Source organism: Lacerta agilis, chromosome 12 (genome assembly GCF_009819535.1).
Source record: "Lacerta agilis isolate rLacAgi1 chromosome 12, rLacAgi1.pri, whole genome shotgun sequence".
Classification (NCBI taxonomy): Eukaryota; Metazoa; Chordata; class Lepidosauria; order Squamata; family Lacertidae; genus Lacerta; species Lacerta agilis.
In genome coordinates this window covers 27,069,193-27,094,007 of record NC_046323.1, presented here as the reverse complement: position 1 = coordinate 27,094,007, position 24,815 = coordinate 27,069,193, and the positions used below count along the sequence as shown (strand labels likewise).

The 24,815-nt window shown below is 42.9% G+C and overlaps 1 protein-coding gene across 1 annotated transcript in view; it reads left to right on the top strand.

Moving 5' to 3' along the window:
* Positions 1-24,815, top strand: part of SCIN (scinderin) — a 40,723-nt gene extending 15,908 nt beyond the window's left edge. The window contains exons 5-16 of the mRNA XM_033165836.1: positions 7,242-7,334; positions 7,490-7,622; positions 7,758-7,846; positions 9,131-9,346; positions 10,808-10,929; positions 11,633-11,723; positions 13,420-13,590; positions 14,525-14,702; positions 15,130-15,251; positions 18,415-18,492; positions 21,974-22,034; positions 24,314-24,815. Of these exons, the coding sequence (XP_033021727.1) occupies positions 7,242-7,334; positions 7,490-7,622; positions 7,758-7,846; positions 9,131-9,346; positions 10,808-10,929; positions 11,633-11,723; positions 13,420-13,590; positions 14,525-14,702; positions 15,130-15,251; positions 18,415-18,492; positions 21,974-22,034; positions 24,314-24,447 (1,488 nt within the window). The 3' untranslated portion in view covers positions 24,448-24,815. The remainder of the gene's footprint in view (positions 1-7,241; positions 7,335-7,489; positions 7,623-7,757; positions 7,847-9,130; positions 9,347-10,807; positions 10,930-11,632; positions 11,724-13,419; positions 13,591-14,524; positions 14,703-15,129; positions 15,252-18,414; positions 18,493-21,973; positions 22,035-24,313) is intronic.

Below are 24,815 nucleotides of genomic sequence, written 5' to 3'. Positions count from 1 at the left end.
ATTACAACTCTTTTTTTTGGGGGGGGGGAAGTGCTTACAATTAAATTATAGTATACAGAATCTGCATGTTGAAACCTGTTCATTTGTGTTGTGTGGTCTCCGACTTGGCATCATAACTACACACAAGGTTAGATCCTTAGACAGTTATAAATTACTTTCATGCCCTTACCTTACAATTATCAAAACAGCGAAGCTTTCTTTCACACACTAGGCTATTATCCAACAGCTATAATACACTTGAGATAGAAATGGTTGTTAGTTCCATCTTCCGCCCATCAGATATGGGAAAGGTGGTAGGGAAAGGGGTGTTTTGCTGCCTTACCATGGAAGGAGTCATGGTTTATCTCCCCAGGAACCAAGCCTCTCCCTGCAATTATTGCAGGGCCCACTTAAAAGCATTGTATCATCTGCACTGCTGGATGCCCAGATTCATTATGCTTAAGAGCAAATGGTCCACCTACTTTATAATAGCTTTCTGTGCCAAGATGACATTCCACTTGAGGTGAGTCCAGGGCCGGATTTAGGTTTGATGAGGCCCTAAGCTACTGAAGGTAATGGGGCCCTTTATATATCTAGCTGTCCTTTGTCAACAACCAATTGTCGTGGGTTTTTGTGTTGAATATATGCTATACGGTAATTTATGGACCTGTTAGGTATCTAAAGCCATTTGCACATAACAAATAGGAGCCTACACAACACAAAACACTGTTGCTCTGTGTAGGTTTTATTTTATCTGTTTTTTATCTTATATTTTAGAACTATACATCCAGTTTTTTTCCCTTTATTTTTTTGGGGGGCCCCCCAAGAGAGTGGGGCCCTAAGCTATAGCTTGTTTGCTTAAACGTAAATCCAGATATCTAAAAACATTATGACCCTGCTTTTCAGTTTTCAAGGCAGCATCCAAACAACAGTCTGATCGAAACTATAAAACAACAGAAAGCGTTAGTCAGAAGCCATAAGTGTGCTTCACCTTGCCAGTTCTAAAATCTCCATTCATGGGTATAGTTGGTGCATCAGCCTAACTTGAGCTAAGGCAACCCTCATTTGATACCTGAGCTTCCAAAGTCACGGTCCTTGCTAAATAGTGTGAAATCCTCGAAATCCTTTTCCCAGCTGGCTCACTGTAGAATACACAGCTCTCTTCACACAGCTCTCTTCCCTAACGTAAACAACTGTGCATTTCTTTCTAGTTTGTGCAAGTAGTTCCAAGGAACTCGAAACCGCTTTCCATTGTCCGATAATGAATTCAGTATTCAAGCACAAATATGAAGCCTATTCTTTGGTGGCATAGCGTGACATAAATATTTGTTTTGATCAGGTGGTAAGTGAGAAAAGAATGACTTGCAAAAGCCTTGTTGTCAAGACATGGCACTCTTCAGGGATAATTCTTGAAAACAGCACAGTTGTGACGAGGAGGATTAATCATTTGATTTGTGCCTGAGAATCTTCCCATGGCTGTGGCAGCTGCAGCTCTGAGGAAATCTTAATTAAATTATGGTCATGGATATCATGAGCAGATAGGACTGTATGATTTGGGCTAGTGGTTCTGCAAAGCTACCTCTTCCCAGGACTCGTATCAGCAAGCAAAAAAAGAAAAAAGGTCAAATCACATTGAATTACGTGTGTGTCATAAGCATTCGTGTAATCCTGACTGCTACTTTTAATTATTGTACTTGTAGTTCTGTTTATTGATTTCTGTTTCTTTTGTGAGTTGCATTGGATATTCATTTGAACCGGAGAGTTGGGTTGAAGTATATAATAATATATAATGAAATAACAACAACAATAATCTCAACTCTCAAAATTGGCTGCCATATTCAGAGAGGTTCATAACAACAAGCCCAGAAACTAAGAAAGCTAAGTACTTTGATGTGAGAATATTTCAGAGCTGTGAGTATGGTCCATTATCTGTTACGGTTTTTGAAGCTGAATGCTCGCCATGTTGCTGAATAAAGGGAAAGAGATTCCTAAGTATTTATGCAAGATCTACCGGTATGTGTAGAGTGTTGTAGTGTAGAGGAGAGAATTCATGCCACCTTGAAGTGCACCTTAGAAAGTGTTTTCAAGCAGCAAATGCTTTATTATTATTATTATTGGAATGATGCCAAAGTGGAATGCCTTGTGTTGTAGAAAATTGAGAGTGATACACTGTGAACAAAGAGACACAATACTTATGAAGCTGAAAATTGGGGGAAAAAATGTTTTGCCTGGTGACTTCAATTCCATCTTGCCATTTTACAGCATCCTAAATAGGGACACATTGGGTTGAATACCCTGGTGCAATAAAACCTATTTGACTGCATTGTACAACTGCAGGAGAAGGTAAAATAATAAATACCTGAGCAGAAAAAACTGTATCTTCCTGAAGTCTTTTGTCTTATTGCTCTAACTTCTATGGGAAGCCTTCTGTTAGAAGCAGAACAGCTCTGAGCATTCCACTCATAATCTTATATACTAATAGTGAATTCATTTCCGCAAGTGCCAATGCTTATACAGCCAGCAAATATTCATAATATGAGAACTGTGCAAATTGCAGTGCTCCAGTTGTTAAAGAGAACAATTAGGAGTGTACAAGATTACCCAGGTGGATACAGTAGACGATCTCCTATATTCTGGAGTCAGTGGATTGAATCTGGCGAAAGGCATTTTAAATCTCATTATGTTTCTTGGCATATCAAGGCCAAGACGTCTGTGTCACCAACAACTGTATTACGAAAGACCTTTGTTAATTACGGTATTCAATTTGAACTGTCGACATACTTTCTGCATTTAATTTTCCTCTGACCTCATTGCTTACAATCCACTCCTAAACTGCCACTCACCTGACCTCTGACCAATTGCATCACTGCTGCTTACTGAGAAGGAGAGGAGGGAGGTGGCTGCATGGTTGGCAAGGTGCTAATGCCCTGGCGGGAACACCAAACTGGTTCTGATGGAGAGCTTGCACCACTCTCACCTCATAGTTGCGTCACCCTTCCTGCTCTGCCTCTGATAGGCAGCAAGAGGTCAGGTGGGCGCCAACCCCCATCATGCTGTCTGCCACTTTTGTACCTGAGAAGACAAACCATTCTCTCACTGGGCCATTTCCTACCTGTCATCATGATGGGCCTGTTGGCATTGTTTTTTTTATTAAATCTATCAGCCACTAAGTGACAAGGGCTATGCATACAGGTTTGTTTATTTATTTAGAAAGGTCTGTTCTGCTTTTCTTCTGCCTGTGCAGTACTAATACATAAGCAAGTTTCTCTACTGTGTTTACCAGCTGAGAAATGAAATTCTATTTGTATTTAACCTGATATAGCCCTTTATAGGCTGTGTAATAATATTTATCTTGCTGAGAGAGAAAGCCATATAGGTAGGTGGCTCTTTGAAATATTTAAGGTACCTTTGCACTCCTTATCTTGGCAATTTCTCCCTTATCAAATATTTACATTGTCAACATGCCCCTCCTTGTCTCAATATAAGTATCTCCTTTGAATAGGTGATACTACATTGCACTTACCTTATTTCAGCTAGTTTGACTTTAAGCCAAATTCAGCTGGCCCTTCTCTGGTGAATAGGAGAATTATAGGAATGATGTTATATCTATCAGCCGGTGCATATGAGGCAGCAAGGCATATTGGGTTACTATTTTGCTCTATGCTTGGGACCTAGATTCAGAAACGTTCCACAGTCAACATTTTTACTTTTTTTCCTTTATTAAATTTCTCATGCTCTGTAGCTATAGCATTCCTGACTGCCTCTTAATTAGCCAGCTCCTCTTTCTTGCAAGGGTGGTTGTTGGTTGGTTCCCTCTTTGTAGCCACAATTGCTTATTTAATTATTTTGCTATTATTATCCCAATTTATTTTATTGCCAAATGAATTGCACAATGCATTTCAAGCAATTATCTTCACTGGGGCAGCAACAGAAATTTCCCCTCTATCAGAAGGTACAGTGGGACCTCCAGATACAAACTTAATTAATCCCGGGGGTCCGTACTTACTCCGAAAAGTCCGTATCCAGAGGCGCCACTTCTGCTCACACACACACCGCGACAGAGCGCTTCTGTGCATGCGTGCGCCATGAAACTCAGAAGTACACACTTCCAGGTTTGCCGAGTTTGCAACCCGAAATTACGTTACCTGAAGGTAACATAACCTGAGGTACCACTGTACTGCATTCCTATGTCCACTTACATGAAAGCAAGTCCTATTGAATTCCTTCGGAATCAACATGCATTGAGTTAAACCACAGAAGTTTAATTCACCCCTGATGAAGGCATTTGTGAAGCACATTTAGCAGTTCGTTGTCTTTCAGCACCTGGTTAAAGTTCACCTATTCTTCTTCTTCTGGCTGGCTTTTGTGCTGTGGCCATTAAAAGGATTTGATATACTCGGTACATAAGGAATGTATTTTTGGTTCTGTTTTCCAAAACTATGGGTTGATGTCACTTGGATTTCTCCCAAGATGACCACGTGGGAGAACATCTGAACTGGCTCCTTGGCCCACCCTAATCTGTGTTTAAGTTATTAATTTGGCCTTTCTCCTCCACTCCCCCTCCCTCCAGCACAATAAAACTTACGGTTGTTTTAAGCCACTGAAATTAGAAATGGGTCAAGTCAGGCTTCTCCAGCCTGACTACAAATTCTACCACCCTCGATTATTGGCTTTGCTTTTTCTCTGGGGGTACTCAAGGGTAGAGGGAGCAGGTGGTGCTGTGGTCTAAACCACTGAGCCTCTTGGGCTTGCTGATCGGAAGGTTGGCGGTTCGAATCTCTGTGACAGGGTGAGCTCCCATTGCTCTGTTCCAGCTCCTGCCAACTTAGCAGTTCAAAAGCACACCAACGTGAATAGATAAATAGGCACTGCTGTGGCAGGAAGGTAAACCGTGTTTCTGTGTGCTCTGACTTCCGCCACGATGCCCCATTGCACCAGAAGTGGTTTAGTCATGCTGGCTATATGACCCGGAAAGCTGTCTGTCAGAAAACACCTAAAGGCAGCCCTGTTTAGGGAAGTTTTTAATTTGTGACTCTGTATTGTATTTTGATATTTGTTGGAGGCCGCCCAGAGTGGCTGGGGAGACCCGGCCAGATGGGCGGGGTATAAATAATAAATTATTATTATTATTATATTATCTGTGGGCAAACATTGGCTCCCTCGGTGTCAGGATGCTGTTAGCGGCTTCCAGCTGGTTGCCTAGAAAAATATAAAGACAAGGAAAAGTTTCTTACCGTCCTTTTCTATTTCAATCTTTACAGAGAGGGGCTATAGAACCCAGCCTCTTGGATAATGGTATTGTCCCGAGTGAATCTTCACACCCCGTCTCTTCCACTTCTTCATTTGACACTTCTACTGGTGCTGCTATGTGCCCTCTGTCTTCGAGCTCTTTGCTCTCCTACTTTTAAGACTTGCCGGGTTCTGGGAGATGGAGGGTCTGGAATGCTTTCTAATGACACCATGTCAGCCTGCTGCCGCTTCAGTTCTGCCTGTTCCTCCTTTCCCATTATTTCCCAACTTTCTGCCTCTGAGCTGTGACCTCCCACAAACCCCTGTTGTAAATCTATACTGTCTTCTTCTTCCTCCTCCCTGGGAGGGTCAGGATGGGAAGACGGTCTCCATTCCTCCTCTGCCCAGTCCCTGACACTTGGCCTCAAAAGTTAGATGAGTGCCCCAACCCCAGAGTCACCTTTGACTGTACTTGACTGTCCAGGCTTACTTTTTTTCCACCTTACTCAAGGGCAGGCAGTACAGTCGTACCTTGGTTCTCGGAACAGAATGCATTCTGGGAATTTGACTGTTTGAAAACCAAGGCGTGGCTTCCGACTGGCTTCTGGAGTGTCCTGCAGCCAATCAGAAGCTGCAGAAGCCACGCCAGATGCCAGCTCTGAAAATCGTTCAAAAACCGGAATGCTCACATTCGGGTTTCGATCGTTCAGGAGCTGATTTGTTTGGGAGCCAAGGCGTTTGAGATCCAAGGTACGACTGTACCGGCACCTTAAAAAAAACCACACACACACAAGGTTAAAACTTCATGGTGAATCAGTACTGGCACCTTTTGTTCTAAAAAAAAAAAAAAAGAGCACTGGATGGGACCAAAGGGAATCCAAACATCTGTAGGATTCTTGGTTGGGAAAGCCTCAGTTATTAACAGCCCTGGAGAGGGGAAACCCACAACCTGAAAATGCAAAAAGTCTGTAAATATGACATACATGCCCATTAGCATCCCTGGAAAGGCCATTACAGCCCATCAGTCAGGGACTGTGACGGTGACACTACCTATATGCTGTTCACACACAGAAGCAGCCAGTGCACTCAAAGAAGGCAAAGGCAAGATTCCCCCCAGCACACAACCCTGCCTAGGCAGCATCCTCATGAGCAGCCGCGGCACAGAGGAAAGGGGGCTTTCAAACTTCTCCCATGCTCTTTTCCCAAAGGAATTCATGCTCCCAGACTTACTAGTTGTGGGCAGGAAAATATACAGCTACCACGGTTCCTGTCCTCTGCCTCCTCACTTCATGGCTAAGAGCAGAGTCTGGGTGGATCTGGGAATGATGACTATTGGAGAGACGTCATCACAGAGTGACAGCCTAATCCCAACCCTCCTCACCCCTAGCACTGTGGCTCCAATTCACATCAGCTCCCAAGCGGCTTATTGCCCAAGAAAATATCACGTCAGTATATCCCATTACAGAACTTTTTCTACCCTTTTAATGCATTTTAATATTTGTTGGAAGCCACCCAGATGGGTGGGGTACAAATAAATTATTATTATTATTATTATTATTATTATTATTACCATGCCAAATGTAGTCCTTAATCATGCAACATCTTTTTTTTAAATTCAAATTTCAAAATTATCCTAAATTTTTCCACAATGCTGCTAATAAAGCCATAGCTACAAATGACTGATTCCCCCCCTTTTTTCTTGTTTTGTTTATTTACTTGAGTCTGGGTGCTTGGCTTTGTTTCTTTTTATCGCAAATATGGTGAAAAGAAGAAGGAAGCAACGTCTGCTCGCGGTGAACAAGAATAACCCATCAATCTTAATTAAACGGGCACATTAATCTAAGCAGTCCATCTGTCCGAATAGATAGCCTAACCAGCAGATGATAACAAGATATATGTTCAAATGTAGAAAGGGGATTAAGATCTTCAGACCTTTGAGTAATGGGTGGTGAGCATTTTATCTTTCCAGTCTTGAAATACTGTTTGGCTTCATCCGCCAGTACAATTTTTCTCTTCCTCTTTTCGTTCTGAAGGTCTTGGGACGGAAACCAGAACTTCGTGAGGGTGATGATAACGATGATGAAGCTGCTGATATTACCAACAGGAAAAGCGCCAAACTCTACATGGTAAAGAGCAGAATCGCCATCTGGCTGCAGGGCTGTTTCTGTACAGAACCCTGTTACAACTTTAGAAGTCATGACAATATGTGTTCGGTTTTTTTTTTTAATTACTTGAATGCAGATTTGTAGCTGATCTAAATGTGAATGTCCTGCATCATCAGGTATCAGACGCCAGTGGATCCATGAAGGTTTCGATTGTTGCAGAGGAGAATCCTTTCTTGAGGGCAATGCTTTTGTCTGAAGAGTGCTTTATACTGGATCACGGAGTAGCTAGGAAGATATTTGTGTGGAAAGGTATGTGGCAAATCTTTTTGCTTCTCTTTTTAGCAATACAATATTATAATTTGCTATTGTAATCAACAAAGGCTTCTGGGAGTTTAGCTCTCCTTTTTGCCATTGTAATTTTTCCTCCTGCTTTGTTTTATAAAGGTAAGAATGCTAATCCAAGTGAGAGGAAAGCAGCCATGAAATCGGCTGAAGAATTCATTCAGCAAATGAACTATCCTGCCAACACTCAGGTATACCTATGCAAGGAACAAACGTACTTTCCTCCCCCCCCCCAGTAAACCCCTACAGGTGACTAAGGTCACTTCCAGATGACCTGTTATCTGTTATTATCGTAATTTGTTTCCAGGGAGGTTAGATGACGTTGCTTCAGTTGGTACCTCACACTTTTGGGTGCATTTCCCTGCCACATTTCTTGTTGCAAAAGGTGTGGTTTTTAAGGGTAGGTAGGGTGCATTTTGTTGTGCAAGAGCACCAATTCAAATTGAATTGTGCTACCTGAATTTGCTGGTATGTGGATAAATCCCACCAGAAAACAGTGGCAGTCTGAAACTACCCTGAGTATAGTTTATATAAGGCCAGCCACTGGTATTATTATTATTATTATTATTATTATTATTATTATTATTATTAGAATTTATATACCGCCTATACCCGGAGGTCTCCGGGCGGTTCACATAAAAAAATCACAGTATATAAAATAAAAATAAAAGCAATAACCCAATAATGCCCCCCCAAAAGAGCTACATTTTAAAAGGGTATGGGATGTTGATCAGGTCAACCAAAGGCCTGGTTAAAAAGGAACGTTTCTGCCTGGTGCTTAAAGGTGTATAATGAAGGCACCAGGTGAACTTCCCTGGGGAGAGCATTCCACAGACAGGGAGCCACTGCAGAGAAGGCCCGTTCTCATGTTGCCACCCTCCGGACCTCTCGAGGAGGAGGCACACAAAGAAGGGCCTCAGAAGATGATCTCAGTGTCTGGGTAGGCTCATACGGATAGAGGTGGTCCTTGAGGAATTGCAGTCCTGAGCCATTTAAAGCTTTATAGGTCAAATCCAGCACTTTGAATTGGGCCCGGAAACTAATCAGTAGCCAGTGCAGTCGGACCAGGATTGGTGTAATATGCTCAAACCACCTTGCTCCGGTGAGCAACCTGGTATGGGTGGCTGAGGTAGAAATGATGAGGCCAGTCTAGGAAGGAACACTCTGTCTTAAAAGTTCAAATACATTCCCCCTTCTGATATGGCAGCATGTTAAGGAAATATACCATTGTGAAAAAGTGGCAAAACTATAAACTGGGGATGGGGAACCTGCAGCTCTCCAGAAGTTGCAGGACTGTCATTATCCTTGATCACTGGCCATATGTGTGAGCCTTTGCTCCTGTCTGGTATATATCTAGAGATTGGATTAACAGGCGACTGCTTCTCTTCTCCCATACATTAGCACACAGCGGTACTCTAGGAAAGAAGGAGAGCTGTCAGTTATAGGCTTTCCAACCCTTTGCTTCTTGGTTTCAGATTCAGGTTCTTCCAGAAGGAGGTGAAACACCGATCTTCAAGCAGTTCTTCAGAGACTGGAAAGATAAGGATCAAAGCGATGGCTTCGGAAAAGTGTATGTCACAGAGAGAGTGGCAAGGATTGAGCAGGTCGAGTTTGACGCTACCAAGTTGCACGAGTCTCCGCAGATGGCAGCCCAGCACAACATGGTCGACGATGGCTCTGGGAAAGTGGAGGTATTTATTGACATCCAGCTCCCGGGTTTCTCTTTTAGCTGCTGTTCTACTTTATAGTCGTAGTTTTGCAGTACAGTCGTACCCTGGATCCCAAACGCCTTGGTACTCAGACACTTGGGCTCCTGAATGCCGCAAAACCGGAAGTGATTGTTCTGGTTTGCAAACGTTCTTTGGAACCCGAACATCCGACAGGGCTTCCACAGCTTCCAACTGGCTGCAGGAGCTTCCTGCAGCCAGTCGGAAGCCACGCTTTGGTTTCCAAACGTTTTGGAAGTTGAACGGACTTCCGTTACAGTTTCCTGTTCAACTACCAAGGTACAACTGTACTTTGCACCTATTTTCCCCACTCCCATACAAATACATCTAGTACGTGTTTTTATGGGGGGGGGGGCTAGATTGTGTATGTGATATACAATTGAGTCTGAGAACTACCTGGAATCTGAACCCTGCAAATGGGGGAACGGCTCCTCTGAATGCAGAATCCGCTGCAGGTGTGGAGAGGTTCTGTTATGCTTTTAGCATTGTTACAAAAGTGGGTGCCTTCTCCCCAATCTATGCCGAGCAGTAGCAAGAGTCCAGGGCGCTCCAGGCACTCACCCCGGGGTCTGTGCTCCTTTGGAGAATTGAGACACGGAGGAGTATGTCGTAGCTTTAAGAAATATGCTTTGTTCACCCTGTTTACACCTTCAGTTTGCATGGGGAAGGGAGTCCAGATCTTACAGCATGGTCCATTTCAAGACGGGCTTGGACCCCAACATCAGTGCAGCCCAGGAGCCCAAGGCATCTCTCCCAGCAGGCCTGCAGCCAGCCTGCCCAAGATGGATCCCAGTCTCTCTTCTTCCTTCCTCCTACCCAGCAACCTTGCCAAAGACTCCCTTTCCCGTCACCTCACAACCTTCCAAACACCCAGTCACTGTTCACACCTTAAGGCAATGGGGAAAGGACAGTTCTCTTCTATTGCCTGTGGCCTGTATTGTTTCTTAATAAAGCCTTGCTCGGCCAGGTCGTTTTGCATACACAACCTAGGAATTCCTCTGCAGCTGGCATTTCTCCTTTCATACCCCAAATAATCAAAATCCTACCATTTATTAATTTCTAGGGGCTACCCAAAATTATAACAGTATTATAGTGGAGCCTACTATACTTACATTTAGGGGAGTTAATGTAGCTCAGTGGCAGAGGATGTGCTTTGCCTGCAGAAGGTCTCAGGTTCAATCCCTGATAATGATAATTGATTGTGATGCCTAATAGTGATAGAATACATCTCATGGCCTTTTGGACCCACTGTTTACATGAGAATTGATTGCAGTGCGCGAAAGCTTCAGCTACAGTAAATCAGATTAGTGTTTCTGCTGCAACTAACACAGCTAACTAACTCTCTTCAATCTGTCACCTTATCAAAACGCACTGTTTTGAAAATTTTGCAAACGCTCTTCCCCCGTGACATCTTTCATGTCTTAGATTTGGCGCGTCGAAAGCAATGGCAGAATCCCTGTAGAACCTCAGAGCTACGGACAGTTTTATGGTGGAGATTGCTACATCATACTGTACACCTATCCCAAAGGACAGATAATCTACACATGGTATGTTTAATGGAAGCCGTGCTGCTTCTTAACTTACTGTTGTTTTTATCCTTGATGCGTTGCAAGGAGCCTCTCTGAAAACCAGTAGCCCCTTTGGTGGCTGCAAGATGTTTGGTGCCATAAGCAAAGGGCAAAAATATCCCTCCCCCATTCCGTAACCAGAAGCTGATTGGACTGGCAGCTGAAACATCCTGCCCCCCACCCCCCACCCCAGAATCTGCCACCTGAAGGAGCCACCTCACTCTGCCTGATAACATTGTGCCTGCATCAGGCCTTCAGAATCGGACTGAGTTGTGTTTTAAATAGCTAAATCTGCAATAGGGACACTCCAACTTTGGCTTATGGGAAGAGCCCTCCTGCCTCAAACCGTGGGGCGTAACCCAGTTCTACATTCTAGAGTGAAACCAGAAGGGAGTTGACCTGAGGAGTTCTTGGATAGATGAGCGATCACCTAATCTGTGATCTCTTCAGGTCCCACATGCTCCATGTTTAATACTGCCCTACAGATAACCTCCCTGAATCTTTCGGATGAGGTCGGCTACTAATTTTTTTTTGGGGGGGGTAAGCTTTGCAGTTCCGAAGGCAATTGCGGGTTCTCCCCAGCTAGTCACCTCTGCCACTCCCATGTGCTTTGACTCCTATAGTCAGGAGCTTCGCGTTTCAAAGGGGACTTGCGTTTTATCTGCGTCTTCTCCATCCGCAGGCAAGGAGCTCATGCCACCCTAGATGAGTTGACTACTTCAGCATTCTTGACAGTCCAGCTCGACCGGTCACTAGACGGGCACGCAGTCCAGGTTAGTGCCTTCCTGATGAGCCTGAAAATATTGATGGTGCAAACAGGAAACCTGAAAGCTACATTCTGTTTCTTGCATGGCCTAGAAGCCCATGCTCCCTATTGTCCTCCAAATGATTTAAAGGCAACTATCTGTGAGCGGGGAAGACAGACAGACACCCTGTACTTGCAGGAGCTCCTGTGCCTTTAGAAACCTTAGAAAACCAGGATATAGGAGACTTTGCCATTGCAGGTTGTGACTTGTGGACACACGGAGAGAGATTGAGATGTGGGTGTGGGGCAGAACTAGCCCGCTTCTGTATGTTCCCCCTTCCTTGCATATTTAGTTAAGCCCTATTCAAAAACAGGATCACAATTAAGACTGGGACGGGAAGAGAAATTCAATTTAGTTCCCATGCAAAGTCGTACCTAATTTGCACTTTCGAAACAATATGCGAAGGAAAAATACAGTTACCTTTCAATGACACAGTTCTGCAGCCAAGTAATATAAACGAAAATGCATTTGCTAGTGTAAAAGGTTAACATAGCTGCATATGTTAGTGAAAAGAACATGCGGAAATGCGTTATATTAACAGAAGCTGCTTTGCAAAAAATGTGTATCTTAGACAAAATTGCATACAGAAAGGTGTCGATTAGGAGAAAGCCACAATGCTGATGAGTTTTTTTAGGAGGGCTTTTTGGAAAAAACAAAATAGCAAACTCATGTGGAAATGTGGAGAACTGAGCTTCACACTGGAAAAATGAGAACCGTGAGAAACCAAACTGACCTTCCATCCTTAATCATAATACACTCGTGGTGCAACTATATTTTTTGTCACTAGATGGCACTGCAAGCTTCATTACAGTAAAAGGAGGCTCTTGAAATACGGTACTGTATTGTTTATCTTTGTAAGTAGTCCTGCACCATGTTTCCCTGGGAGACTTTGCTGGACCTGCAAATGATTGCCTTCTCCGTTGCACAGGCAATTCATGGTGTGTGAAGTTGGTTTCATTTGGCCAACTCCTCTCTTAATCACACCTGTACATCCCATTGTCAGAGCAGCCTCAATTGCAGCCACCTGCATCTGAAAGCAGCCCTGTTTAGGGAAGTTTTTAATGTTTAATCCTTTATTGTGTTTTTAATATTTGATTGGGAGCCGCCCAGAGTGGCTGGGGAAACCCAGCCAGATGGGCGGGGTATAAATAATAAATTATTATTATTAGATAATGCACCCCAAAGATCAATTGATCATGCATTCCAGGGATCAGTTGTAAGAAAGAGCTCTTATTGCTTCCTTCTTTAATGGCAGCCTTCTTGATAATCAACCTGGTTGGTGCATTTCCATTCCCAGATGGCTTTATGCTCCTTGCCTTTCTCCCAGCTCCAGGCAGGTACACAAACAGGGCGCTGCTTCCTGCTGCATTTAAATGCAAATTTCAAATCTGAACCAAACGCACATGCACACACCAGAATGTTATATGAGGAATATTTAGATTGCAACCGCATGCTGCATTTCTGCTCCGTGAGAGCAGATTTAGAATGCCACGGCTGCACGCACACACTGCAGTCACGTAAGCTTGAATTATTCAAGAGAAACGTGCCACTCTTCATTCTTGCCAACTTCCAGCGAAGCATCTGTTGGCCAGGGCAGGCCAGGGCAGCAGGCAGCCTCGTAAAAAATCTGTTTCTGTGCTGTTCCCTTCAAACATTGCTGCAGATCAGAGTCAGCCAAGGCAAGGAGCCCCTGCACTTGTTGAGTTTGTTCAAAGACAAACCGCTCATTGTTTACAAGGATGGGACATCCAAGAAAGGCGGACAGAAGCCTGCTGCTCCAACACGCTTGTTCCAAATCCGCAGGAACCTAGCATCCATCACCAGGATTGTCGAGGTGAGAAATAGGCGTTCGGAAACCTGTTCTCTGTGTAGCAAGATGAAATGGACTCCAACTTCCAGAGCCGGGGACAAACTAGATGTGATGGTAGCAGACACGTGTGTCTGCATGCAGATATGCCCCAGTCACGTAGAAAGCTGTGATAAGACCCTAGCAAGCTGTTTTATATTGAGAGAGGTCCATCTAGCTCAGTGCTGAATACATTGATTCCGTATGCATGCAATCAAAGCAGCTCTCCTCTCTGGATTTTCAAAGCATGGGGAATCTCCAGATTTGGGGAAGAAATAGGGTGGAGCAGCAGTCATCATAGGAGAATGCCATATGAGGGGGAATTAAACGGGCGCGAGGGGTTCACAATCCACATGAAACCAAGGTATGGATGGGCCCAAGCAGCACCTCTCCAGGGCTTCAGAAAAGAGACATCCTTGACCCTCTGGAGCAGATTCAGGAGTCATGTTGTGCTACTGGGCAATCCTTGCAATGTCTTCCATTTGTGCAACCATTCAGCTGTATACTGATTTCAGGTCCCACATATGAATGTTTGCTGTCTAGGTTGTATCATTGCTGCACTGAAACTGGATTAAATTGGCGCTTGTATGTATTTTTCAGTGTTATCCAAATCCAACTTTTATGAGTCAATTGAAAGTCCTGCCAAAAGCACTTTCCTAAGAAGTTGTTGTTGTTGTTGTTGTTTATTTTGCTGGGTGGGAGTGGAGATGTGTGTACAGCAAAACCTTCCTTTCACTGCTAGTTTATTTTTAACATTATAATTAGGACTCTCTCTTTGTGTTGGCCTTTCAAGAGCTTGCATCTTGAGTGGCACCTGTGAAGTCAGAGAAATTGTTCTGGGCTTAATGTTGAAAACTGCAAAAATGGGAAAGAAATAAAGAAGAAGAAGCAGGAGACTGATGCAATCTCACTCCTGTCTCAGGTTGATGCAGATGCCACTTCGTTGAATTCCAATGATGTTTTTGTTTTGAAACTGCCAAGTAATGCTGGGTATACCTGGATTGGGAAAGGAGCAAGCAGAGAAGAAGAGAAGGGGGCGCAGTATGTAGCTGGTGTCCTCAGGTGCCAAACCTCAAGGATTGAAGAAGGCCAGGAACCAGGTGAGCACAACTCTACAATTCTAGCGTTCTATTATTCGATGCAGGAAATGTCCACAGTCCTTGACATTCGGGAAAATGTATTCCTAATATTTCTGGCCGTATCAGTGGTGTAGCGTGGGTTGCCAGTGCCCAGGGCCATATAGAAGAGGAGGTGGGTGGGAGGGAAATGGACAGAGCATGCACACACTTTCAGCTGCCTAACAGCGTCCACATCATCCAGGAGATCGCAGCTGCAAAGATAAGAAGAGTCGTTCCATTGTCTGTAGAGGTCACTTCCTGGTTTCCATGGAGGAGCCCAGTGATGGAAGCACACAGCTGTATTGAGGCAGCACCCGGTGTTGAAATTATACGCCCCTAACAATCTTGTTTCCTCAACTCTTGTTCGCAGGGCATTTCACCAAGGAAGTGTTTTTGTTGTATCTTCCAGAGCCATTTTGGAGTGCCCTTGGTGGAAAGAAAGAATACCAGACATCTGCACAGTTACTAACTGAGTCCGAAGACCATCCTCCACGTCTTTATGGCTGTTCTAATAAGACCGGCAGGTTTATTGTAAGTATATGGCAGATACTTTCTGCTCTGTCCCTTGATTACTATGGTCATTCCATCTCTGGGTCTTAAATGAGATTACTCACATCCTATGCAGGGCAAGGAAGAACATCATTTGCAGGGCATAGAGCAAGTTTATCGTAACATGGAGGGCTCAGACGTAGGCTGCCTTATAGTTGATCGTATTTTGGAGGAATGCTGCCCCACCCACTGACAATCCTGCCATTCTGTCTTTTATTTTTCCCCTTTTCATTTCCTTCTGGCTGGTGTTTTTCTCCTTGTCCACTGAGCCACCTAGCAGTATAAATATTTTTTTTTTGTAATATACTGTAGCTCAAAGACTTTGTCAAAGAGAGCAAAAAACCCACCTCCGTGTATATAGCTGTGCTATGTTTGGAGTTCGATACATTCCTTTTGCCTTGAGAAATGTAATAGGTGTGAAAGGGTCCTTTTAAGAATTCCTAGTATTCAAGCCCAAAATAAGCAAAGAAGATATTGATTAACTGAGTCAACATTGGTGGATAAAAATATAGGTCACACAAAGGATCTTCATGAGGCATGGATTAAAACATTTTTTCCAAGGAAAGCTTTGTTGAATCTCTCTCTCTCTCTTTCCATACATACAAACATACATGCATATACACAGTGCTTATGCATACCCCTAAACATTTTGTGAATCTTTGTACTTTTGTCCATTTACTGTATTTATTTTCTCCGATTTGAACTATAAAATGGTGATTTTCTTGAGTCAAAATGAGAGTACTCCTAAACATTTTTTTAAGAAAAAAGCACTGCATATACATACATATTTTTTAAAATAAAAAAACCTAGAAGAAACATTTTCCAGGACCACTTTTCATAACACAAACATTGATAACAAATAATATTAATTAAATAAAAATAAGACAGAGAGATTCTTATCTGCTCGTTGCTTCACCTAAATGTTTAATAAATCATGGCTCCTTGTGTCCATCAAGTGTGTCTGGACTCTGAAGGAAAGAAACAACTGACTTATACATGCATACTAAGCTGGTACCCCATTGAGATCTTCCAGTTTTGCTATATAATTAAGTCAGAGCGAAGGGTGTAAAATTTGTCTTTTTTTATTTGCCCCCTAAATAGTCACACCTTAGTGGTCAACTTCGAATGTTTCCAACCATATGAGACCTGGTTGACCAGAACAAAAACATAGAATAAGGGTAATGAAGGCTGGTGCTCTGATGAGGGAACATAGGAGATAGTCACTGCAAGAAGTGGGTGTGAAGGAATTGTGAACTGATGGGCCTGCGGCTTGCTTTCTTTGCTGTCTGCCTTGGCACTGCCAGAGCACAAGATCCTTCTGCAGGGTCTCCGCCTCCCCTTCCACCCTGCCCTACTCTGAGGACCAAAGGAGATCCTTTGCCAGAGCAGAGAATGCTGGCTGAGGTTTTCTGGGAAAGTGCCATCATCACTTTTCCAAGGCAGCTACAAATTCTAATTAAACCTAGTTAACTTCATGCAAACAGAACTTGTAGGCTTGGCAGCAATGCCTCAGCAGTGCGGGTGCTCTCTGGGCATCTTACCCAGAATGCCTCACTCTGAGGAAGGATCCCCTTACCCCTTTCTCGGAGAGAGGCAGGGAGTAGATGGGCAAGGCAATGAGACTACTCTTGCTTCTTATTTGGTGGCAAAACAAAAGTAAGTGGGAGCAGGGAGGGAGAGTAGTATTGGGGGCATGGGAGGAGAGGAAAATGGTGGGGGAAAGGGCAGCTTGCCTCTGTTGGCCCTATAATCTTTCACTGGCCCTGTGTGGGATATTTTTGTTCTCAACGTGTCTGAACATAGTTACTTGATACCTTTCTGTAAAAACACAGGAAGCTTTGAGGAAGAACATATTAATGGAACCAACCTTGGCTTGATTATGAAAACATGTACTTTCTGCAGTGTAAGAGGGCTTACATTTTGTTTCAAAGTTGTATGGGAAGGACTGAAATATCCAGTTTTATTTTATCGTTTAGCAACAGTCTAGTTGCTTTGTGTACAAAGGGAGAAGGGAGATAAACTTTTTAGTAGTCACTATTTGGTAGCTTTATATTGTATCGAATGGTGGCAGCTTACTCATTAGTCAAGTAACAAGTGCAATGCAAATTCCCACACACATCTGCCGTAATTTTCTAAAACGCAATGTTCTGTACCAAAAAAGCGTTTCTCTTAAAATAAAATAAAAAAAGATCTGCTAATTGGTTTTATAAAATAAAGTAATGTCACCGGGTGTCTGGTTAATTTAACAGATTTGCTGCATTTCATTCTTTATTTAAATCCTTTCTAAACCTGGTTCCTCAGTGCAAGCATAATATGTCCCTTGCTTATTAAAAATAAATCAGCGGCAGCCTCAAATTCACTGCCTGGGTAAGTTTCCAGACAGCTAAATAACAAGCGCTACCATAGGTGTAATGCCACCTGGAACATCTCTGTCTTATGGCTAGTCCTAGATTCTGATTGGCCAAGAAGGATGTGTTCCACATCACTTGGTTTGTGAAAATATGGGTGCCTTCTGACTGTCACTATTTTGTAGGAGGAATTCAAGCACATACCATAAATTTAGGTGTGTGCGATTAAAGTAGATTAAAGCATTTTGTTGCCTTTGTGCAACAAATCCATTTTTTAAAAGGAATCAAAAGACTTTCTGAGTTTTGGAACGTGATAGGGAAATGCATTGGAAAGTCTGGGATGAACAAATTATTAATGGAAAGACATACGAACACCCCACCAGCAAATTAGGATGAGTGCTCACTGCCGTATAACCACTGTATAATCAGAGTGAATGCTCAATAAAGACCAGATATACCGGTAATCTAACCCTTGACACTTTGGCCTCCCCTCTTGCTGGAGCTGGTCCTGAACGCCTGACTGCAGTATCTTGGACTGAGACTCGGTCTCTAACTGTTCTCCTTGCCGTGATTTCTCCCTTTCAACCTCCCGCAGTCCAACCTATACTGTCCATTGCTTGTGATTTTGACCCCACAACCTTCAACAACCCTTAAATAGCTTCTGCCACTTCTAGCATAAACTGGACTCTACCTCAACACCCACTCATAAATCAGAGAACATTGTAGACTAGTCTGTGCTATTTTGTATACAGGAACGTATGTCGCCAAGTGTTGTTGTTGTTGTTTAAAAAACATAGATTGAGGAGGTTCCTGGAGAATTCACTCAGGAGGACTTGGCTGAAGATGATGTCATGCTGCTAGATACTTGGGATCAGGTAAGGTGCATGTTATTAACGGAGCTGTGTGGGACAAAAGAGACGTATGATCTGCTTTACACCTATAGCAGCATTAAGTGGAAGGACATGTAAGATGAAGAATGGACTGCACCACTTCAGGTTGCAGATGGAGTACCATATTTTTCGCTCCATAAGACGCACTTTTTTCCTCCTGAAAAGTAAGGGGGAATATCTGTGCGTCTTATGGAGCGAATGGTGGTCCCTGGAGCTGAATTGCCCAGGGGCCAAAAGAGGATCATGCTTTTTATTTTACAAAGAGAAAAGGGGGTGTTGAAAGGACCCCGCTCAGCAGCTGATCAGCAAGAGAATGGGAGAGAGATAAGAGTCCCCGGCTCCCTTTCAGCCCTGCCCTCTTGCCCAGGCCTCCTTTGTTGAATGTGCTGCAGAGGGAGGTTGTTTGTTTCCCCAGGGACATGTGACTGGCTGATTAGATTATCTGTCTGGAAACTGTAGAAAAGGCTCCCTTTCCTTAAGAAGCTGCAGAAATGTGAGTTGAACCCCATAAAAATGGGGCTTTTCCTCTTTGCTTTTCCCCCTCTGCAAAAAAAGCTGCAAAACTTTTAGGTGATCCTCAAAAAAACAGGGCTTTTCCCTTTGCTAAAAAAGCTGCAAAACATTTAGCTGATCCTCAAAAAACCAGGGCTTTTCCCTCTGCAAAAAAAGCTGCAAAACTTTTAGTTGATCCTCAAAAAACCAGGGCTTTTCCCTTTGCAAAAAAAAGCTTCAAAACTTTTAGCTGATCCTCAAAAAAGCAGGGCTTTTCCCTTTGCAAAAAAAGCTACAAAACATTTAGCTGATCTTAAAAAAAACAGGGCTTTTAGAGCAGGAAAACCAAAAAAATATTTTTTTCCTTTGTTTCCTCCTCTAAAAACGAGGTGCATCCTATGGTCCGGTGCGCCCTATGGAGCGAAAAATACGGTAATCACATCTTCAAATCCCAATCCCACTAAGGATACCTGCAAATAGAAAACTAGCACAGCAGGCTGGTTTGTAATGCTAGGGTTTTTTTTATGTGCAGGGAGCTGTGCTTGTTTTTTTGTTTTTGTTTTCCCTGGGGAAGGAATCAAAAGTGGCAACCCCTATTTCTAGTCTGAAATGGTATGGCCTATTCCAGGCTCATTCTGCAGCCATGGTCTACCTGAATTGTTGTGTAAAGCAGTTCAAAGAATGATATAAGAAAATCTTGGGTTGTGCTGTGAAGGAAATGAATCTTGGGTTGTGCTGTGAAGGAAACTCCACAGAAGTGAAATTAAAGGAGGAAACATGGGGGAAGGGAGAGACCTCTGTTTAAAGCAGTTGTAAAAGATGTTTATTTGAATGTATTTGATAAATGACTATATTTGCCAGAAGAATGTCCTAGAATGATGCTTGGCTTTCCTGGGGACCATTTCAACATGACATTTGGCATCTCTGGCTTGGCTATTGAGCAATTCCCTTAAAAACATGTTGTTTAAATGAGTCATTCACACCACTTTCCAAGAGATGACCTGGAGAACTTAGCAGATGCCCTGCCAAAAGTAAAAAATATGACTATTTATATATATATGTATCTGAGAATCCACCCAAACCAGAAAACAAGTCAGTTGAACACAAGACATGTCTTTAATTAAGGAACATGATATTCAGCACAAATGGTCTTCATATACAATTTTTTTTAATAGTAACTGACTGTCTTCCGTTTCATAACAGCTATCCCAACTCTCCTAAATATGTAATTTAATATCTCTCTCATCTCATTTCCTCCTCTCTGTCCCTCACAACCACACTCTCCAACTCTCATTTCTCAGCTGGCACACGCTAGCCGTCAGTCCCAACTCCATTCCACTCCCTTACTGTCAATCATTCTTCTGCTAGTTCTTCTGTCAGAGTTTATTTAGCTGCCCATCAATAAATATTCCCCGGGCAGCATGCAAGCAAAATAATGCTAAAAATTGCAATATATCGTAATTAAAACCAGCAAAAAAACTGCTGAAAAGATAACAGAAAACTGCCAGAGGAAGTATAAAACAGCTTGAATTCAAAACACAATTAAAAGATCTGGGTGAATAAAAAGGTCTTTGCCTGGTGTTCAAAAGACCAGAGATGGTGCCAGGCAAGCTTCCCTGGGAAAGGTATTCCCTAGCCGGGGTTCTTTCTACTAGCAAAAAAAACCACAACCCCAAACCACCCTCACTTTCCTAGGCACCCACCTCACTCCACTTGGCGAGGTCACCCAGAGTGCAGCCTCTTAGGAGTATCTTAAGAGTTGGGGCATGGGTATCCGAAGGAATTTTTCTGGGAAGGGGGACAAGTACAGTGGTACCCCGCTAGACGAATGCCTCGCAAGACGAAAAACTCGCTAGACGAAGGCATTCGTCTAGCGGAAGGCTGCCCCGCAAGACGAAAAAGTCTATGGGGCTGCCTCGCAAGACGAAAAATTTTCGTCTTTTTTTTTCTTTTCGTTTTGCGGAGCGCGGCTGTCATTGCCGCTCCGCAAGACGAAAAACCCGCTAGACGAAAATTTTCGCAGAACGAATTATTTTCGTCTAGCGGGGCACCACTGTAAACACTCCAAACCAAACAACAAATATGCACCCATAACTGAAAGGTGGGAACAGGCAAGCTCCTTGCTAAATAAATGAGGAGAAGAGTACCTGCACATTTTGTCTTGCATCTCATGCTCTACAAATACTAAAAACTTCCTCTTTAAAAATAAATAAAAGAAAACTGGGAATCGGGGGGTTGTGCTTCATCTGGTGGGGAGGAGCCAACAGCCTCCCCCCCCCCATGGAAGCCCATGGTTTGGGGAAGCATATGCAGGAGGGGGCAATCTTCCAGGATATTTATTACATTTACACTCCACCTTTTCTCCAATGAGCTCAATGTGCACAAAAGCAATGGACAAAACTGGGGGAATATAAAGGTATTTGCCATGCATCAAAATGACATCAAAGTAGGCGTCAGGCAAGCCACACTGGGAAGAGCATTTCGCAGTTGGGGTGTCACCACCAAGCAGGCCCTTTCCCATGAAGCCATCTGCCATACCTCTGATGACGTGGACACCGAAAGAAGAGCCTTTGTTGTCCTAAGGGGTGCAAGAGGAGGACAGATTAATGTCAGACTTCCACAACCTTATGCCATCTGGATGTTTTGTGCTACAACTCCTATCATTCCTGATCACTGCCATGCTGGGTGGGGAGTACAAAACATTTAGAGGGCACCAGATAGAGGAAGACTGGGAAAAGTTGATGGCCAATAGAGAAATGAGGTGGAAATAAGACTACATGCAGCCTGAAGGAAAATTTCAAGGCCGTGGGACTGCAAACCCACAGAGGTAGGCAAATTATGGGGCTGAATTTTAAATATTGACTAGAAATCATCCCTGTCCTTGACTGTTGGTTTTATGTATAGGTTGCGCTGTGGCGATACCTCAAATTTATACCACTTTGTTGAGGAGGTATCTCTTTTCATCACATCCTAGGTATTTGTCTGGATTGGTAAGGATGCAAATGAAACGGAACGCACTGAATCAGTTAAATCAGGTAAGCTATGATTAAAATTGATGCAGTCTTTTTTAGATGAATGAAAGGGGATATTTGAAGAGCTGCTCCCATGTTATTTATACTAATCAGACAAGATAGTCAGAGGTAACAAAATTCATCAAAGCAGTTGTTAAGCAGAAATCTCTCTCTCCTCCCCAACTCTCCCTTTTTCTCTGTCTCATTTAAATAAGCATTATTCACTTTGATAAGGAATATTTGGGGACACTGTTGTGAGAAAAGCCAAACTTGATCTTAAAATCTCAGCTTACTAAGCTGAGATAAGAATTTCCATGCATCCATCCTCTTCGCAAAAGTGAACAGGCCAAAGTCTACCATTAACTGTAGTTATCCATTTCATCTGAATCCTGAAACAATGGTTATTGGCTTTATAACAAGCCAGGTTGTGAACCCTTGGTTTAAAGTTGTCTTAATATCTTTGCTTGTTCCAAAGACATTAATCACAATTAACCATGTTTGGACAAAACTGGGAAACTATAGTTTACTGAACAGTTTCTGGTTTGTTTGTTTGTTTGTTTCTTCCACAAAAAGGAAGAGCAAAGAAGCTGCACGCACATCCAGAAACCTCAATTTGCATCTTGGCTTATAAAGATCCATGTCCTGTGTGCATTTGATTGCCCAAAGCAGCCCACTGGGTGCCCTAGATGGTCTATGTTGGGGGAAGGTATCACGAAGAGCATGCAATGTGTATTTCACATGAGACAGACTGTAGTCCCCAATAGTCCTTGCAGTATAAAAGCCCACACATTCCCCATTTGTTGTAATAATAGGCATTTTGCTGATTATTAAAATGCCTGCAGGACTCAGATCTTTTGTATGGACAGGATCTGTTTTGCATTTTTCAAATGTGTACTTATTAAATTTCCAGATGGCTCTGTAGCAAAGCTCTTAGTGGTTTACAAACAAGATTACAATGAGACAAACAATGAAATCAAAGCTAACAACACAAACCCAAATAACATTATCCAGCTCAAAATGAAATCAATAAATTCATTCATTTGAAAAAGTTGCGGAAGTTTCTTTGAAAGATAAGAGAATGCTGATGTGGGTGTTGAAGAGCAGGAGGCCTTCACAGATGCTTCTGCATTTTGAAAAATGTCTGAATGAACCCTACAACTCAAGGGATGGAGTGATCCTTCAGCACCTAATCAGTGGAGCTTATAACAGTGTTTTGGATAGTACTATAAGTCAATTGCAGTACAATCCTATGCATGTTTACTTGGAAGTAAGTCCCAATTAATTTAATTGGATTTATTCCCAGTAACTATGCATAGGATTTGTGGTGTCAGAAACAGAAAAATGGCCAAGATTTACAGTGGGGACTGGCTTACATATCCAATTGAGAAGAAACAAAATAAAAAAATAAAAAAAATCCTTCCAGTAGCACCTTAGAGACCCACTAAGTTTGTTCTTGGTATGAACTTTTGTGTGCATGCACACTTCTTCAGGGTATCTGAAGAAGTGTGCATGTACACGAAAGCTCATACCAAGAACAAACTTAGTTTGTCTCTAAGGTGCTACTGGAAGGATTTTTTTTATTTTGTTTTGACTATGGCAGACCAACATGGCTACCTACCTGTAACTGGAACATTTGAGAAGATTTAGTGATCCCAGTTTGGTCTAGAACCATGGTTCCCAATGTGTGGGTACACTCTCCACGGGGGGGGGCAATTTGATTTTTAAGGGGGGAATTTTAGAATGAGTTATTAACAGTTAATGACCTTTTAGGCTTCCTCCACATGAATGAGTTCACTTTTTGAATAATAAGAATTATATGTCACGCCACGGGAGGGGGCATCAGGATTTTAGAGATGGTTAGGTCGGGCATGGCCAAAAAAAGTTGAGAACCACTGGTCTACAACCTAGAAGTGAAGGAAGCAGTACCAGGAAAATGGCTACCCTGGCATGGACTTACCACTTGCACTGATTTTTTAATTCCTCTGGTCTATCACACAGGCTACAGATCAGGGCAGGGGCAGGCTAGGTGTGGTTTTCAGCGACTGCACTGTGCCAACATATTGGAGCCAGGGTAGGATGTGGAGGGCAGGACATATCTTTCCACTGAGGGCAAGGCCACTACACACACACACACACACAGACGTGAAAAGAGGTGCACACAGAGCTGCCTGTTTGTTGCAGTGAGCAAAGAAGAAAGTTTAGGGTTACGGGTGGTGATCTGTGTTACAGCTGTAACGTTCAAGTTACTTCCCTCCTCACTGATAAATTAACAGATTGTTATCTTGCATATTCATGTGTTTCAGCCAAACGCTACATTGAGACTGATCCTTCTGGGCGAGATAAAGGGACTCCACTTGTCATTGTGAAGCAAGGTTACGAACCCCCCACATTCACAGGCTGGTTCTTGGGCTGGGATTACAACAAATGGAAAAACTGAAGCTTCTACTGCAGAAGAGATATCCCAGGACAGCCATTCTCTGGCAGCTTTAAGCATGTGTTTGCAAATCACTGTATATGTTGCTGCTGTCGTGGTCCATGTGCCAGTTATGTGTGTGTGTGTGTGTGTGTGTGTGTGTGTGTGTACAGCACAGAGGTTGCCAATATTTTTGTAAACTGGAAAAACTGCTGTGGGCACCACACACAAGAGAGTGAAGGACCTGTCAGCTTTGGTTCTCTCAGTTTCTCATTTTTGAATTCTGTTCTCCACATTTCTGCAGCAACTTGCAATTTTTTAAAAGAGATCCTCATGAAAATTCTTAAGTGTTTTCTTAAGAATTTATCACAACAAACACATTTTTGTATGCA